Here is a 15,055-nt window from a genome sequence, read left to right as displayed (position 1 = left end):
GAAATGGTCCAAAATCTGTACTCATAAAGGTTTTAATTTCAAAACATTTTGGATTTTAGATTTTAATTTAATTAAAAATAAAAATCATTAAAAAGTAATTCATTTGCGGTGTGTGGGAGGGTATACCTGCACTGATGCCAATGTGGAAGTCGGAGGACAATTTGTGGAGTCAGTTCTCTCCTTTCTCCCTGTAGCCCTCTGGAACTGAACTCAAGTCATCCAGCATGATGGCAAGCACCTCTACCAGCTGAGCCATCTTGCTGACCCTTGTTTGTTAACAGGGTCTCCTGTATCCTGAGCTGGCCTTGAACTCACTATGTAGCCAAGGATGACTCTGAACTTCTGATACCTCTGTGTCAACATCCCAGAGTGCTAGAAATACAGGTAAGAACTGTCACACCCAGTCTGGTGCTGGGGACTGAATCAGGGTTTCATGCGTGCCAGGCCAGCCAGCACTCTATCAGCTGGGTAGCAGAGTTTCAGGGTTTCAGATTGCGTTCTATGAACAGAACTTGCTCTCTAAATATCATCACAAGTAAATACAATAAAATGTTCAACTTCAAAATTTAAGCTAGAACATTCTTAATCTGGGTCTTGATTTGGCTATAATCCTAAAATTCAGCTTTAAATATCTAAAAATAGCTGAACAACTTTTGTGGTGTTTCTAAGCACAAAGCCAATCATTTTCCCATCAGAGATCTGTTCTTTATCAGCAACAGGATCATCTGACCAGGGGAATCAGACCCAGAGGTGAAATGGCTAGCCTGGAGCCTCCCAGAGCGCAGAAGTGCAGACCTCACTACTGATCAGCAACACAGCCCCAGTCTGGCTGGCATTATCTCAGAGCACACGGAGAAGAGGCCTGGAAAGTAACAGAGGCTGCTTCTAACAACATGGCGCTTGCATTCTGCAAAGCCACCTCACTCTGCCTTCCCAGTGAAGAGGACACGAGGTAAGACACTGCCTATTGCCTGCTTGCCTGAATCCATGGCTTGTGCCACTTGGGAGTCCTTCTAGACAGCCATCCACGAAAGTACCAATAGTGGTGCTCGGGGGGAGGGAGGGGGTGGGAGAAACAGGTCTGGGACAAACTTCACTCATGTTCTTTTGCACATTCTGAATTCAAGTTTATCCACATGGCTGGAGAGATGTCTCAGCAGTTAAAAGCGCTTGCTGCTCTTCCATATGACCTGGGTTTGATTCCCAGCAACCATAAAGAGACCACCACTAGCTGCCATGCTCTCAGAACAGAAAGATCTGAGCATGACTAAGGATAATTCAAGGTTTGGGTGAGCTCCTTTCAAAAAGAGATGAAATGTAAGATAAACATAGTAATCAAAAGAGACAGACTTCATGCAATTTTAGAACTCCATGGGTCTAGGAGGAAAAAAATCATAAAGAACCTATTTTAGAAGTGCCATTCATGATTCCTGACTCTACAGCTGTGATCCTGTTTCCTGAAACACATAAAGAAGGAAATGCTGCTGAACGAATAGGTGAACAGCTCTCCTGTCATCAGGGAAGAACTGAATAGCTCTCGGTTGATGACGTGTATGGCAACTACAGAAAGGCCAGCCGAGTGCTCTTAAAGGCTCACTTCATGAGTTCTACTATGTCCGCTCGGGCTCACAGAGCTGAGAGAGCTGCTCTCCATCTCTCTTTCCCACCCTCTGTCTCCTCCCATGTGGTGGAGCTATTGCTATGCCCTTGGGAGCTATCTGCTTCCTGGAGTCCCTCTCCATAGCATACGCTCTCCTGAGGACTCCTATTTTCTCATCGCTGTCATGGCAACTCTTCTTGACTCTCCTCAGAGCCTTTCATTTGGCACAATTGCTTGAAGCTGTATATAAAAACAAAAAACAAACTAAGGTATCAGACATCAGGATGAAGCCCTTGCTCCTCTTGCTGGCATGTTCCCACGGCTACCAGTAACTCTCCTCTCTCCAGCCCAGGCACTGACTACTCCTTTGCTATCTGTCCCCAGCCCTCCCATCGCATCCTATGCATGTTTCATTCGCTATGTTGTTTTACAATTACTCAGTGGTGGCATCCATCACCCAGCTGGGCCATGAGCACATTCGTTCAGTTTTATCTCTAGCACTCAAACACGCTAGGTATTTGATAAACATTCTGTTTGCTGTCAATGACTAGGTGTGGCGGTTGGGAAGACAACGGAAACAAATAGGACATGGCTGTGTAAAGGACAATGCTATATTTAGGGATTGCTGGTATTATGTGGCTGGACTGCAGTGGGAATGAAGGAAGCAAGAGACAAAGAAGCTACAAAATGGAATTAGAATACAAAGAGCTTAAAGCATGCCAAAGAGTCTGACTGTATTCTAGGCAATGGTAACCAGCAGAGCCCCTCAAGAGGTCCCACTCGTTTTTCGGACCCCTCCTTGTGTCCAGGTACGCTGCCAGCAGCATAGAATATTCAGTATCTTCCCACCTTGGCGACTGACTCTGATAATCAGACTGAAGCCTGACTAGAAAGGATGAAAACTGGAGGCAGGAAATGTGGTTCAGCAGGGAACCAGGACGACAGCCCACACAATTCAGTTCAGGTATTCAGGATAACCAGGTCTCACCTTAAGGAGCAGGTAGGGATGAGGCAGGGTTGAGGAATTTTAAAGAGAGTCACAGGGCTGACTAGCAAGGCAGCTACAGGAGGGCGGAGACAAGGATGGAAGGTCAGCGGAGCAGAAGCCAAGCTAGAAGAGGAGCAGTGGGAACAGAAGCAATGACTCGGTCTGTCTCTGAGAGGCAGACCAAAGCAAGCATTCCTGGACCCAGAGGTGTATGCAAATGTCCACTCCATTTACATAATTGCAGAATCCTAACTATTGTGCAAGGCTGGGAAAACCTTATGGTCAGATGCCCTGTAAGTAACTGTGGGAAACAAAAGAAGCAACAGACACTAGCTTCCTGGTGCACCACTCAACTGTCATTTGAATGTGGCTCCAAGATGCATCTACTACTCACATGTCTCCTCTCGGCATCAGTGCCGTGCTGACCCTGGAAGCACGCTAGCAAACGCTTATGCGAATGGTGGCACATTGACCGCACAGTGTCCAGGCGCCGCTCAATCTGTCAAAGCAGAGACAAAAGGTCTTAAGGAGAAATCCAGCTTCTTCCACGTGTGGTGTGTGTACAGAGGTAGGAAAAGCAAACTGCAGTGAAACTTCACAGCTCTTGGGTGTTGACAGAGAGCCCCTATTCACTCACACCACAGTTCTTACTGCTGACACTTGAAAGTCCTGGGTTGCAGGAGGCTGTCCTGTACACTGTGGTTGTTAGCAGCATCTCTGGTCTCTACTTATCAGATGCAAGGAACACTCCCCTCCTCAAGATGTCAATATCTCCAGGAAAGCAAGAGCTGGGTTCCTTATACTGAAATGTTCTAGAACCCTCCAAAGCTGAACCTGTTCCAGCTAAGAAGACATTCATGACTATGTCTATGAGGCCAAGAGTGGCGGTCAGTTTACTGGCTAGAGCACCACCAAAGCTCTGGTCCATTCAAACAAACTCCTATCTAGGGTCACATGGGAAAAGTCAATTGGGACACCAGAAGCGCAGGCAATGGGGTCTTCCTCACAGGGCAGGAAACCCACAATCCACGTAGCACAACTGAAAAAAGACCAGTATCAAAAACCTTCATACTAGGTTTCAGGTAGGTTTTGGTTTCTGTTTAAAGACTCCCCACAGTAGAATGGACACCCAGCAGTAAGAAATACTGACCCAGGGACCCACACATCTTGAATAGTCTCCCAAAATAAGACTGCTTGGATATAGCTGTTTATGGCAAAGAGGACTGCTTGTTACAGGAAGGAATGCCAAAAATGTGTGTTCTGATGACTCATGAAGACTGAGAGCAAGCCTCAGGGATGCTTTCTAGTCTAACGAGAAATCAGCAAATTCAAAGCAGAATACATTTTGACCCCTAGTTGCTTTGTGGCTGTTTCTCAAAGGTACCAAGTACTAGATGCTTCTCTTTCAGGGCTGTGACATGCAGACAAGCTGACATTCAGGAGCATGTGCCCCAGCACCTCTCCATGCACAGTGGCCACAGGTCAGAGCACCTGAGAACTAGCCACAAGAGCAGATGAAATAATTGAAATCCTGGCACTTTTTACCAACACGTCAACTCCATGAGGACAGGAACCCTGTCTGTTTTGTTCACTGGTTTCCCCCCAGGTGCCTAGACTAGTGGCTGCCACAGGATCAGAAAGGTCTCTACTTTTGACTATAGTAGACAAGTACCTAGTACCCTCCTGTGCCTGGTCTTAGAAAAGCAACAGGGAATACAGTCCAGTCTCTGCCTGCCGGGATTCACAGCCTCCTGGGGCAACACCATGCTACTAAAATAAAAGGCAGCTCCGGCAGAGAGAGATGGGGGAAGAAGGCAGCGTTACCTCAGAGGCAGGCTAGCAATACATACCTGGTGCCCTGGAATAGAGAAAGAGCAAACCAAACCCCTCTCTCAGGCTCCAGTGTCAGGACTTCCCACCATTTGGTTCATTCTCTCACTAGTCCTCCCAGTAAGCCCATGGGGCAGAGATGAGATTGGTGGAAACTGAGGCACTGGGGGACTAACTCAAACCTAGGCCACAGGGCCAGCTCGAGGCAGACCTGTAGTGGAGTTAGCACTGGGAACCATTTCCCCCCCTTCAAGTTAAAAACAGCAGAAAAGAAAAAGGGAAAACATCTGTAGCACTTACAACAAAGAACAGTCTGTGTTACCAAACCAGGGTGGTCCAGCGGGGACAAAGCTTTCACACTCCACAGACAACAAAGAAGAGCTACCTCTGAGCGCCATCAGCCCTTGGCTCTCTGATCTCAGAACTTCAAGGATTAAAAGAGATAATGTGTATTACTGGGGCTGGATGGCATGAAAACCTAGCTAAGACTTGGCTGACACAAACAGTACTTCAGGAAGTCAGAAAATGAATTTAAAATATGTGCCCTGAACTAAGAAATGTCAAGAATGTAACTCTCTAACAAATCTTTTGTGTTGTTTTCTGACACAAGGTCTCACTATACACATACACACAGTCTCACTATACACACACACACACACACACACACACACACACACACACACACACACACTCTCGGCAGAGGCTGGCCTTGAACCTAGAATCTCCCTGCCTTGAAAGACTAGAGGGAGAACACAGGCTTGGCCTGCTCTAGGGTCCAGTCCCCAGCACCAAACCCCAAATCAAGCGGCCCTCCACATGCATGGTTTAACATCCTTATAGTTAGCCAACTGCAGACCAGAAAACATTCAAAGCAAAAATGTTTTCGTAAGACCATGTGTGCACTTCTCATTGCTGTTCTCTAAACAACACAGCACAAGAACTCTGCACATGGCACTAACATCGTTCAAGGCGCTGAGTAACCAAGAGGGGATTTAAAGTGCAGATGAGGCTGGCATGAGACTCAGTGGCAGAGCACTGCCTACTATAAGTGAATAAATAAATAAGAATGCTATCTAAAGGATGTCGTACAAGCTAAATTCAAATGCTGTGTTGTTTTGTATGAGAACATCTAGAATTAATCTGTCCATGGAAACCGAAATGACTACATTCTACCTGCAGACTGCTGACACAATTTGAAATGTCTGGCAGGCTGTGATGAAGCCCTTTTCTGACTGAGGAAGGGATGACAGTCTGCGGGGGCCAGAGACTCACTGGAGTAGACAGACTGCTGTGTAAGTTAAGGAACCACAAGGCAAGCAGGCAGGACAAGCAGCTTAACAAAGATTCCATGCAGCCAAGGCTCACTCTCCCTGAGCCTCCTGTAGTGGGTGGAGATGTGAGCAGAGATGAGGCATAGAAAGGCCCCAGTGTCTTCTCCAAGACCAAAGACAGGGAAACATATTGACAGATGGACTAGAGTGGCCCTGGTCAAAGTATCCTGGCAGGAAAACGGAGGAAGGTCTGAGCTGATGACACAATGTGTCCCAGACCTCCAGCTGGATATGCTAGATCTAGCCATAAACAATACAAGCCTAAGTCCTGAGACCTGAGCAGCCCAGAGACGGGGAGAAGCAGCAGGAGCAGGAGAGTCTCTCTAGGTTAGAGCTCTAGGTTAGAGCCAATGGGGCCTCTAGCAATGGGCAGGACCTGTTCCCTCAGGGGCAGCATCATAGCAGTGGATCAGAGTGCCAGCCAGCCCAGGGCTTGTGGTTAGGCCACTGGGCCTGGGGATTGACCAGGCCCCTCCCCATCCCCAAACCTGGAGCTTGGGAGCAGGAACTCCCAAGATGACAGAGGGTTTCAGATCCCCTCCTCTCACCATCCCATCTCACGCTTCTCTGTTCCCACTCAACCCCACGCTAATTCAGTTATTCTGTTCCACCTAGGAAAGGGAAGTGAAAGGCCTCACAAGTGCCAAGTCTCACCATGTCTACGTTACCCCCCAGTCCCCAAGTCCTCCCTTCTAACTATCTCCTTTGTTGGGTTTGAACCCAGGGCTTGTGCATGCTAGGGAAGAGCTTTACCAAGAGTCACACTGCCAGCAAAAGACTTATTATTTGTTTTCATTTCATGTCTTTAAAGAGATTGTTTTAGGACAACTTTATTTTGACAGGCCTAGAGGTGTAGACCTCATGGGAGGCTGAGGTAGAAGGGCCGACAGACAGTTCAAGGCCTGGAAGGGCTACAGAGTAAGTCTGAGGCCAGTCTGGGCAAAGCAGTGAAAGCTTGTCTCATAAATGACAATAGCTGGTGGTGTAGCTCAGTGCTAAAGCGCTAGCCCAACATGCATGCATGCAACTGACCTGGGATGTGATCCTAGTCAGGAAAAAAAATGTATTTTGTTACCTGTAGCAGATCTTCACTCAGAACTTCTGTTTTCTCAGCTCTATGGGAAAAATAAAATTCAGAATTAGAACTGCAGGAAAAGTAACCTGTGAAACTTAAAAATGGGTAACTGGGGATTTCCAACCAAACAAGCAGGAAGAAACTTACATTACAGAGCAACTTAAGCAAAACCAAAAGAAAACAAACGAACATGCTGAGCAGCATCCCAACAGAAGGCCACGGTGTGGGGCTGTGTGGAGTCTCACTCACAGCCTTTCTCCAGGGTTGGTCACACAGCATTCCAGACTGAGTCTGTGTGTCCAGAGTATGATCCTGCATTAGAAAGGCCAACACAGGCCATGCTTTGAGAACCACCTCCTTTGAGAACCGTCTTCTGAAGGTTCAACTTCAGGCACTAAAATGATCAATCTAAGTTTTCATCCAGCCCTACTGAGAGAAGTCTGTCCTGAATCTCTACAGCTTGGACCTCACACACAACAGTGGCAAAGGCTCCTCCTTTCTTTAATGTCAAGGGAAAAGGAAGTTCTTTCCCAGGGCGGTCTTTGCAGGGCTCTGCTGTCAGAGCTCCTTCTGTCAATTACCTAGGTTGCAAAATAGGTTGACAGAAAATTAGAACACAAAAGGCACAAATTAGGAGAGATCGATTGTGGACTCTTAATGGCTTTCAAAGATTGTTAGGAGATATTTCCAGTCTAGACTAGCTGTTGGGATAACACCTGACCTAATAGTTCATTTAAACAAAACCTTAGATGGTGACAAAGACTTAAATAGTCCCAGAGAATTAACAGCTGAAGCAGAAAAAAGAATTGATGATAGTTGAAGAGAAATTACAGGCGGCAAATGTAAATAGAATGAATCCAAATCTTAGTTGTATTCTAGTCATATTGCCTTCCAGAATTTCCCCTACAGGAATTTTAATGCAGAGTAAAGATATTATCTTAGAATGAATCTTTTTACCACATACACCAAGGAAAAAATTAAAAACTTATGTCGAAAAAGTCTCTGAATTAATTATAAAAGAAAAATTGAGACTTTGTCAACTAGCAGGTATAGACCCAGCAGAGATTATAGTTCCTTTTACTGCTGATGAAATTAGAAAACTATAGAAAGACAATGAACCTTGGCAAAGAGCTTGTGCTATTTTGGGGGGAAAAATTAATAGCAATTATCCCAAAAGTGATAGAATTAACCTTACAAAGAGAACTACTTGGATTCTTCCCCTAATTGTATGTAATGCACCAATAACTGGAGCCTGGACATCGTATACAACTGCAAATAAATCAGGAAAGGAAGGTTAAAAATCAGAAGAATTAAGTAAGGTGGAACAAAGCCCTTATAATTCTGTCCAAAAGGCAGAATTATATGTTATTCTCATGGTGCTAAGGGATTTTAAAGAACCTCTCAATATAGTTACTGACTCACAATATGCAAAAGGAGTTAGTTGTCTTGCATATTAAAACTGCTGAATTTATACCAGATGATACAGAATTGACTTCATTGTTCATACAGGTTCAAGATACAATCATGAATAGGCTCTGTCCTATACACATAACACAAATCTGATCCCATATGGGTCTGCCAGGTCCTCTAGCACAAGGTAATACAGAAATTGATTATTGACTAGAAGTGTGCTGAAGGCCTCAGAATTTCTTAAGAAACATCATGTCAATAGCAAAGGTTTAAAGAAAGAGTTTTCTATTACATGACAACAAGCTAAGGAGATTATAAAGCTCTTTCTATAACCTACTTGCTCTCTCTATAACCAAACACCATTACCAGCAGGAAGTAACCCAAAGGGTACTAAAAGGAATAAGGATCTGGCAGATGGATGTGTTCCACTTTACAGGATTTAGAAAATTAAAATATGTATACCACATATCTTATTCAGGTTTTCAATGAGCAACTGTCTTGAGCTCAGAAAAGGCTGATTCAGTAATCACGCATTTATTAGAAGTCATGGGTATCCCTGCACAAATAAAGACAGACAATGGTCCAGTATATGTGTCTAAGAAAATGAACCGGTTTCTTGTTTATTATAATATAAAGCATATTACAGGTATACCAAACAAATCCTGCAGGTCAGGCAGTTATAGAAAGATCAAATCGAACTATAAAGGATATGCTAAACAAATAGAAAGGGATGGAAAATATCCCCAGAAATAGATTGCATAATGCTTTATTAACCTTGAATTTTCTTAATGCTAATGAAAAAGGAACAACAGCAGCAGAGACATTGAAAAATAGAAAAAACTTCTGAATTAAATCAGCCAGTATATTTCAAGGAGTGCTGACCTCACAATGGAAACCAGGAGATGTGCTACGTTGGAGAAGGGGTTTTGCTCTTATTTCCACAGGAGAAGAGAAGCTATGGATACCATTAAAATTGATAAAAATTCAGTTTGAAAAAGAGAAACCTCTTGAGAAAGAGAAATAACGGCTTTATCCCCAGAGGTGACAATCATACAGGTGGTAAGAAAACCTCATAATGATTGGGGCAGGGTTCTGCTCTTGTCTTTGCAGGAAAATATTTGAGTAGAGAGACCTTGGACATCTAGATGCCTAAAGACAAAAAGATATCAACAAGCAAAAAGAAATCTGCCTCATGATGCTGTATTATTTGCATGATTAGATTTGATTATTTGGACACATATACATCTCTACTTAAAATTAAGAGCTGGCTTTGGAGTTGGACAATGGCTATTCTCTAAATCCAAGCATGTTGTTAAAATTCAGAATTTCTGTCTCATGTGAAGAAAAATTCAGAATTTCTGTCTCATGTGAGGAGCCATCTGGTATGGGACAGAAAGAAGATAGATTTTAAGGAAATATTTTACTTTTCTCTATGCCCATTTTTTTATTTTTATTTATTTTTTTATTTTTTTTAGTGGCTGCATGCCTTTAATTCCAGCACTCAGGGAGGCAGACAGATCTCTATGAGTTCGAGGCTAGCCTGGTCTACAGGTCTATTTTGTTTATATCATATCTTTCATTGAATTTATGTCTATATGAATAATGTTTAAGTTCTCCACAATGAACAGTAGATTTTCCTGCAGTAAACTTTGAAGGTTCCAGGAAGAAGATGGGGCCCCATAACGACTCCACCTGGTTAATATGACGTCATGATGCTGATAGTGCTACTGTGAGAGTGGTTTTGGGGTACCAGCTATGGAAATGGTACACTTTCTTACAGCGTTAACTTCACAACAAGCAAACAAACAAACAGAACCTATTGACTACTCATAGACAGATCATTTGTCATTATACAAAACAGCAATTAATCATCATTTTACTTTACAGGATCCCATAGAAAAAAACATTACTCCCATAATAGTAGGAAGCAATTCTAGAAAGTGATGTCCCCTCTCCCAACAAAGTTTGTCTTCAAGGTTAGAGACACCATTTAGGGGTTGATTATTACTCACATGGGGTTAAGGGTATGAAAATTATGTAGGCCTAGAGATCTCAAAAAAAAAAAAGGAAGATTGAATGGGATAATAGGCAATTTAGTGTAAAACTTATTCACACTAATAATAATAATAATAGTGAGCAATAGAGTGAATACTTGTGAGCTATTATTTATGGACAATTTACACTGGTATAGTTCTTGTATATTGATACAAGTTCAAATTATATTTGTTATTTCTGTTTATAATATCTGTACATCTATGCAAAGTTATTTTGTCATATTGTATGCATTTTCTACCTCTAAGACATTTTGTATATTAATACAATTTTAGGGTATAATTATCATATTTCATTATATTTCTACCTCTGACTAGATATTTATGCATTGTTTACATTTTGATGTCATTGTCCTCCTTTACTGCACAATTGTTTAAAGATTGTTTAATATTCTGATATGCATTCTTAATCTTTAGGTTATATAGGTATTAAGTATTATAGATCAATAGTCATTCATGTTTGTTATACTTTTAATCAGACTAATTAGGTTCTTTAGATACACAGAGAATGTACTCTGCATAGATAGGTAACCTTCAACCACTTCAAAGATCTGTAGAACATGGTATTTAAATAATTTAGGATTCTGTTGCCATGAGACACAATTGTTCCTGCCAACACCGACTTATTCCCAAGAGAGTGTTGAGCACCAGAGACACTCCACTTGGAGTTTGTCTTCTTCTTGGCACAACTGGCCTTTGGGCAAGAAACTGCCCATGCCTTAATCACTGACAAAGTGCATGATGTCCAGACTGGACAAGCAGGATACAAGAAAAAAGACGGTCAAATCTTTCCAAGACAGGGTAAGATGGTTTTGAAAAATTCCCTGCTTCTGAAAATGGTCAGTTACTGTAGCCTTAGCCAAAGTTGGTTGCTTTAACATTGCAAATGAGACTTTGGGTGATTGCTCAGGCAGCCAGTTGTCTCTGTCATCTACTGCACATTTTGGAAGCTGCTTGATTGCACTTCTTGCCTACTCAAGAAATATTATCTCCCTTCTCAGGCCTTCAGTGGGGTTAAAGATTAGATAGTCGTAGTTACCATCCTCTTATGATCTAGCCAAGCCATTTCCAATACAAGATTTAGACTCCTTAGAATAGAATGTTTATTAAAGCATTTAGCATACGTTTCTTGCTTAATATTGTTTATGCTGGTTGTAATTCTAATCTTATACTTGATATCTGTTCCTAGTATATATAGTTTTGTATTGGGTTTGGAACTCTCTTATTTAAACAAAAGGGGGAGGTGCTGTGGGAGCTCCTTTCGCTCCTTCAGCCAATAGCCTTTAAGATACCATAGAAAACACTATCCTGAGTGAGGTAACCCAGACCCAAAAAGATGAACATGGGATGTACTCACTCATAATCGGTTTCTAGAGATAAATAAAGAACCTTCATCTGGAGATGGATGGAGATAGAGACAGAGACCCACACTGGAGCACCGGACTGAGCTCCCAATGTCCCAAGGAGGAGCAGAAGGAGGGAAAATATGAGCAAAGAAGTCAGGACCACGAGGGGTACACCCACCCACGGAGACAGTGGGGCTGATCTATTGTGAGCTCACCAAGGCCAGCTGGACTGTGACTGAAAAAGCATGGGATAAAACCGGACTCTCTGAATATGGCGGACAATGAGGGTTGCTGAGAAGCCAAGGACAATGGCACTGGGTTTTGATCCTACTTCATGTTCTGGCTTTGTGGGAGCCTAGCCAGTTTGGATGTTCACCTTCCTAGACCAGGATGGAGCGGGGAGGACTTTGGATTTTCCACAGGGCAGGGAACCCTGACTGCCCTTCAGACTGGAGAGGGAGGGGGAGTGGAGTGGGGGGGGGAGGGAGACGGGGAGGGAAATGGGAGGCGGGGAGGAGGCGGAAATTTTTTTTCAATAAAAAATTATATTAAAAAAAAAAAGATACCAGTCCACTTGGGCATGGCCTCATATACTATAAAGGCAGCTGTGAAGTGTGTGCTAACTCTCTTGCTTCTGGCTCTCACTTCCAGCTGCCAGACTCTGTTCCTGTTCCCTGTTTGTGCAGAGGACTATGATCTAGGACAGTGATCTGTGAGTCTCCCCTAAATAAATAACCCTTTATTATACGTAATTCTGAATTAGTGTGGGATTATTTTGTAGCTTCCACCATCAGTGCCCAGAGCAACTACCAGATGGACTGAACTTTACAGAGAATGGGGTGTGGCCAGCTATCAGAAGAAGGCATGTTTAGGTTGTTGGAGTCCAAAGCTGAAGAAAACTGCCCAGAGAACCAGTTGCTAAAGGCTAGCTGCCATTATTAGGAGGATGACTCTTTAGGAGATAGGGCCTAGCCGGAGAATTTAGGACACTGGGCACGCCCTTGGGTAAGATGTGGGGATTTCAGCCCTTTCCTGTCTCTCTCATTTTTTTTTGATACCATGCAGTGGTCAGATATTGCTTGTATTCGCATAATATTCTGTGCCATCATAGGCCCAAAGCAACAGAAAGAGCCAAGCAAACATGGGCTGAAACTATGAAGCCATAAGCCAAAATAAACCTCTCTTCCTTTTTTGTTGACACAGATATGTGTGTGTATGTATGTATGTGTGTATGTGTATGCGTGTGCGTGCTATTCCCAAGTGTGTGGGAGCATGTGTGCACAGGTGCACATGCTTGTGTGTAGGTACTCATGTAAAAGCCAGAAGTTGATGCCTGGTGTCCTCCTCAATTGTTCTCTACCTTTAAAATAGTGTCTCCCACTTGAACCCAGAGCTTAAGGACCCAGCTAATCTAGCAAACAATCTTGTCCTGAGGATGCCACATCAGCTACCACACTCACTAGCTCTTCAGCCACAGAGCCACCTCACCGGCCACCCTTTCCTCAAGTGGCAAGTATTTTGTCCCAGCAGAGGATGCTTCTCTGCAATCCACAGGGCTGTTCACTGACATATAAAACCTGAAATTACTAGAGTCAAAAGTATTATTTTTGGAATTGTGGTTCAACTAGTGATTTGAGAAACTGCAATACCTTTCAAATTTCCAGTAAAAATAAACAAGAAGAGTTTCAAAGAAAAATAAAATTCTGAATAGTTAGGGGAGTTTAGAAGAGGTCTGAATGAACTAGAAATCTGAGGCCCTCCTTCCTGACTTTCAAAACAGGGTATCACTATGTAACACTGGCCTAGAAGTCACTATGTACACTAGGCTAGCCTCGAATTTAGAGTTCTGCCTCCCTCTGCCTCCCAAATGCTGGGGCTAAAGCATGCACCACACACATTGCAGATATGACTTTTTAACAAACTATGGCAGAATGCTGGGCTGCATAATCTTAGCCTTGACCCAATATAAAAGGAAAAGCTGTGTCCAGAAAGTGGGGGAGATCATTAGAATGACCTGAAAACACAGCTCAGATCAGGCCTATGTGTGAGCAAGGGAGAGAAGCATCAGTGCCCCTCTGGCCTCCACTTGGGACAGTGGCATGTATCACAATGGGCAGGACTACAGAAGATTCTAGCATCAGGTGTGATACAGTGTCCCAGGTAACCTAGAGATGCCTAGAAAACTGGCTCACTTATCAGATTCTGCAGGTCACCAGAACTCTGCCCTGATTCAGAGGAGCAGAAGCTAGAGAGAGTCAAAGCCCCAGTGAGCAGAAGCAGAGCTCTGATCTCCATGAAGGAGTTCCACAGCCAACAGTCTCAGCTTCGGCTTGAGAGGCTTGGACACTGTTGAGTGCCAACACTGGTAATCACACCAGCTGGGGAAGCGCAGCAGGGCCCCACTGACTGGGAGATAAAACATGTACTTTAAAATGAGGCCTGGGTCAGTCTCAAGGAGTGCACCTGGCATGAGACCCCCAGGTATGTGAAGTACCCAGATCCCTCCACATCTCTTACCTACAGCCTCATCTCTGGTAAAAGACCATCCTGGACTTTGTCCTTGTTCCTCTCTCATCAGGGCCTGTAAGCGCCAGTCTGCACCTACCTCCACCCTGAAGCCACTTCGTCCCAAGGCTCTAAGCATTCTCACAACTCTAAATAAGAGCATGAAAGTGAGAAGAGCCAATCTGTCATCTCACAAAACACCCAACACATAACAAGCAGAGAGAAGCATGCTCTACAACCCCACTGTGAGCGCTAGAAGTAGCTCAGAAGGATGGTTTAGCTGGTCCAGGAGAACTAACTGCATGTGGTTTTCTTCAATTCCTTGTTCAGTGACCTTCTATGGGTAGATTCGAAATCAACTATAAGGGCTGGGTACAGCTCAGAAACAAAGCCTGGCATGTGCAAGGCCCTAGGTTCAAACCCTTGGACCGAAGATACAAAACCAGAAAAACAAATAGAATACAACTACCACAAACAATTCAAATTATTGCTTTATAAATTTCTGGTTGCTTGGATTTGGCGGGGGGGGGGGGAGGGGGGCGCAGAATCTTATGTAGCCCAGGCTGGCCTCATTATGCAGTTAAGTATGATCTTGAACTTCTGGTTGTCCTGCCTCTACCTCCTAAGCATTGGACTATGCAGGTATACTATCATACTGATGTTGCAGGGAGTGGGCCCTTTTGTTCTGTCCCAGACGCCCCGCTAGTTTACACCCAAAATAATCACACAGAAACTGTATTCATTTAAATACTGCCTGGCCCATTAGCTCTAACTTCTTATTGGCTAACTTTTTTTTTTATTGAGAATAAGAAAAAAAAGTTTCCGCCTCCTCCCAGCCTCCCATTTCCCTCCCCTCCCCCCACTCTTCTCCCCCTCCCCCATCCTACTCCCCCTCCCCCCACTACTCTCCCCCTCCCCC

General features: G+C 43.8%; 1 protein-coding gene across 6 annotated transcripts in view; it reads right to left on the bottom strand.

Annotated features, from left to right (window-relative positions):
* Arhgap17 (Rho GTPase activating protein 17) overlaps positions 1–15,055 on the bottom strand; it is a 96,148-nt gene that overhangs the window by 44,403 nt on the left and 36,690 nt on the right. For all 6 annotated transcript variants that reach the window (XR_007591882.1, XM_050143159.1, XM_050143157.1 and 3 more), the window contains exons 2-3: positions 6,825–6,864; positions 2,983–3,087 (exon numbers count right to left, since the gene is read on the bottom strand). Coding sequence is in view for 5 of the 6 variants with exons in the window: in XM_050143159.1 (XP_049999116.1) it covers positions 2,983–3,087; positions 6,825–6,864 (145 nt within the window). In the remaining variant the exon portion in view is untranslated. The remainder of the gene's footprint in view (positions 1–2,982; positions 3,088–6,824; positions 6,865–15,055) is intronic.

The sequence above is a fragment of the Alexandromys fortis genome, unplaced genomic scaffold (assembly GCF_014885135.2).
Source record: "Alexandromys fortis isolate MF-2015 unplaced genomic scaffold, M_Fortis_MF-2015_v1.1 scaffold_45, whole genome shotgun sequence".
Taxonomy (NCBI): Eukaryota; Metazoa; Chordata; class Mammalia; order Rodentia; family Cricetidae; genus Alexandromys; species Alexandromys fortis.
Note: the sequence above shows the minus strand (reverse complement) of the source record. Positions and strands in the feature narration are given on the sequence as shown.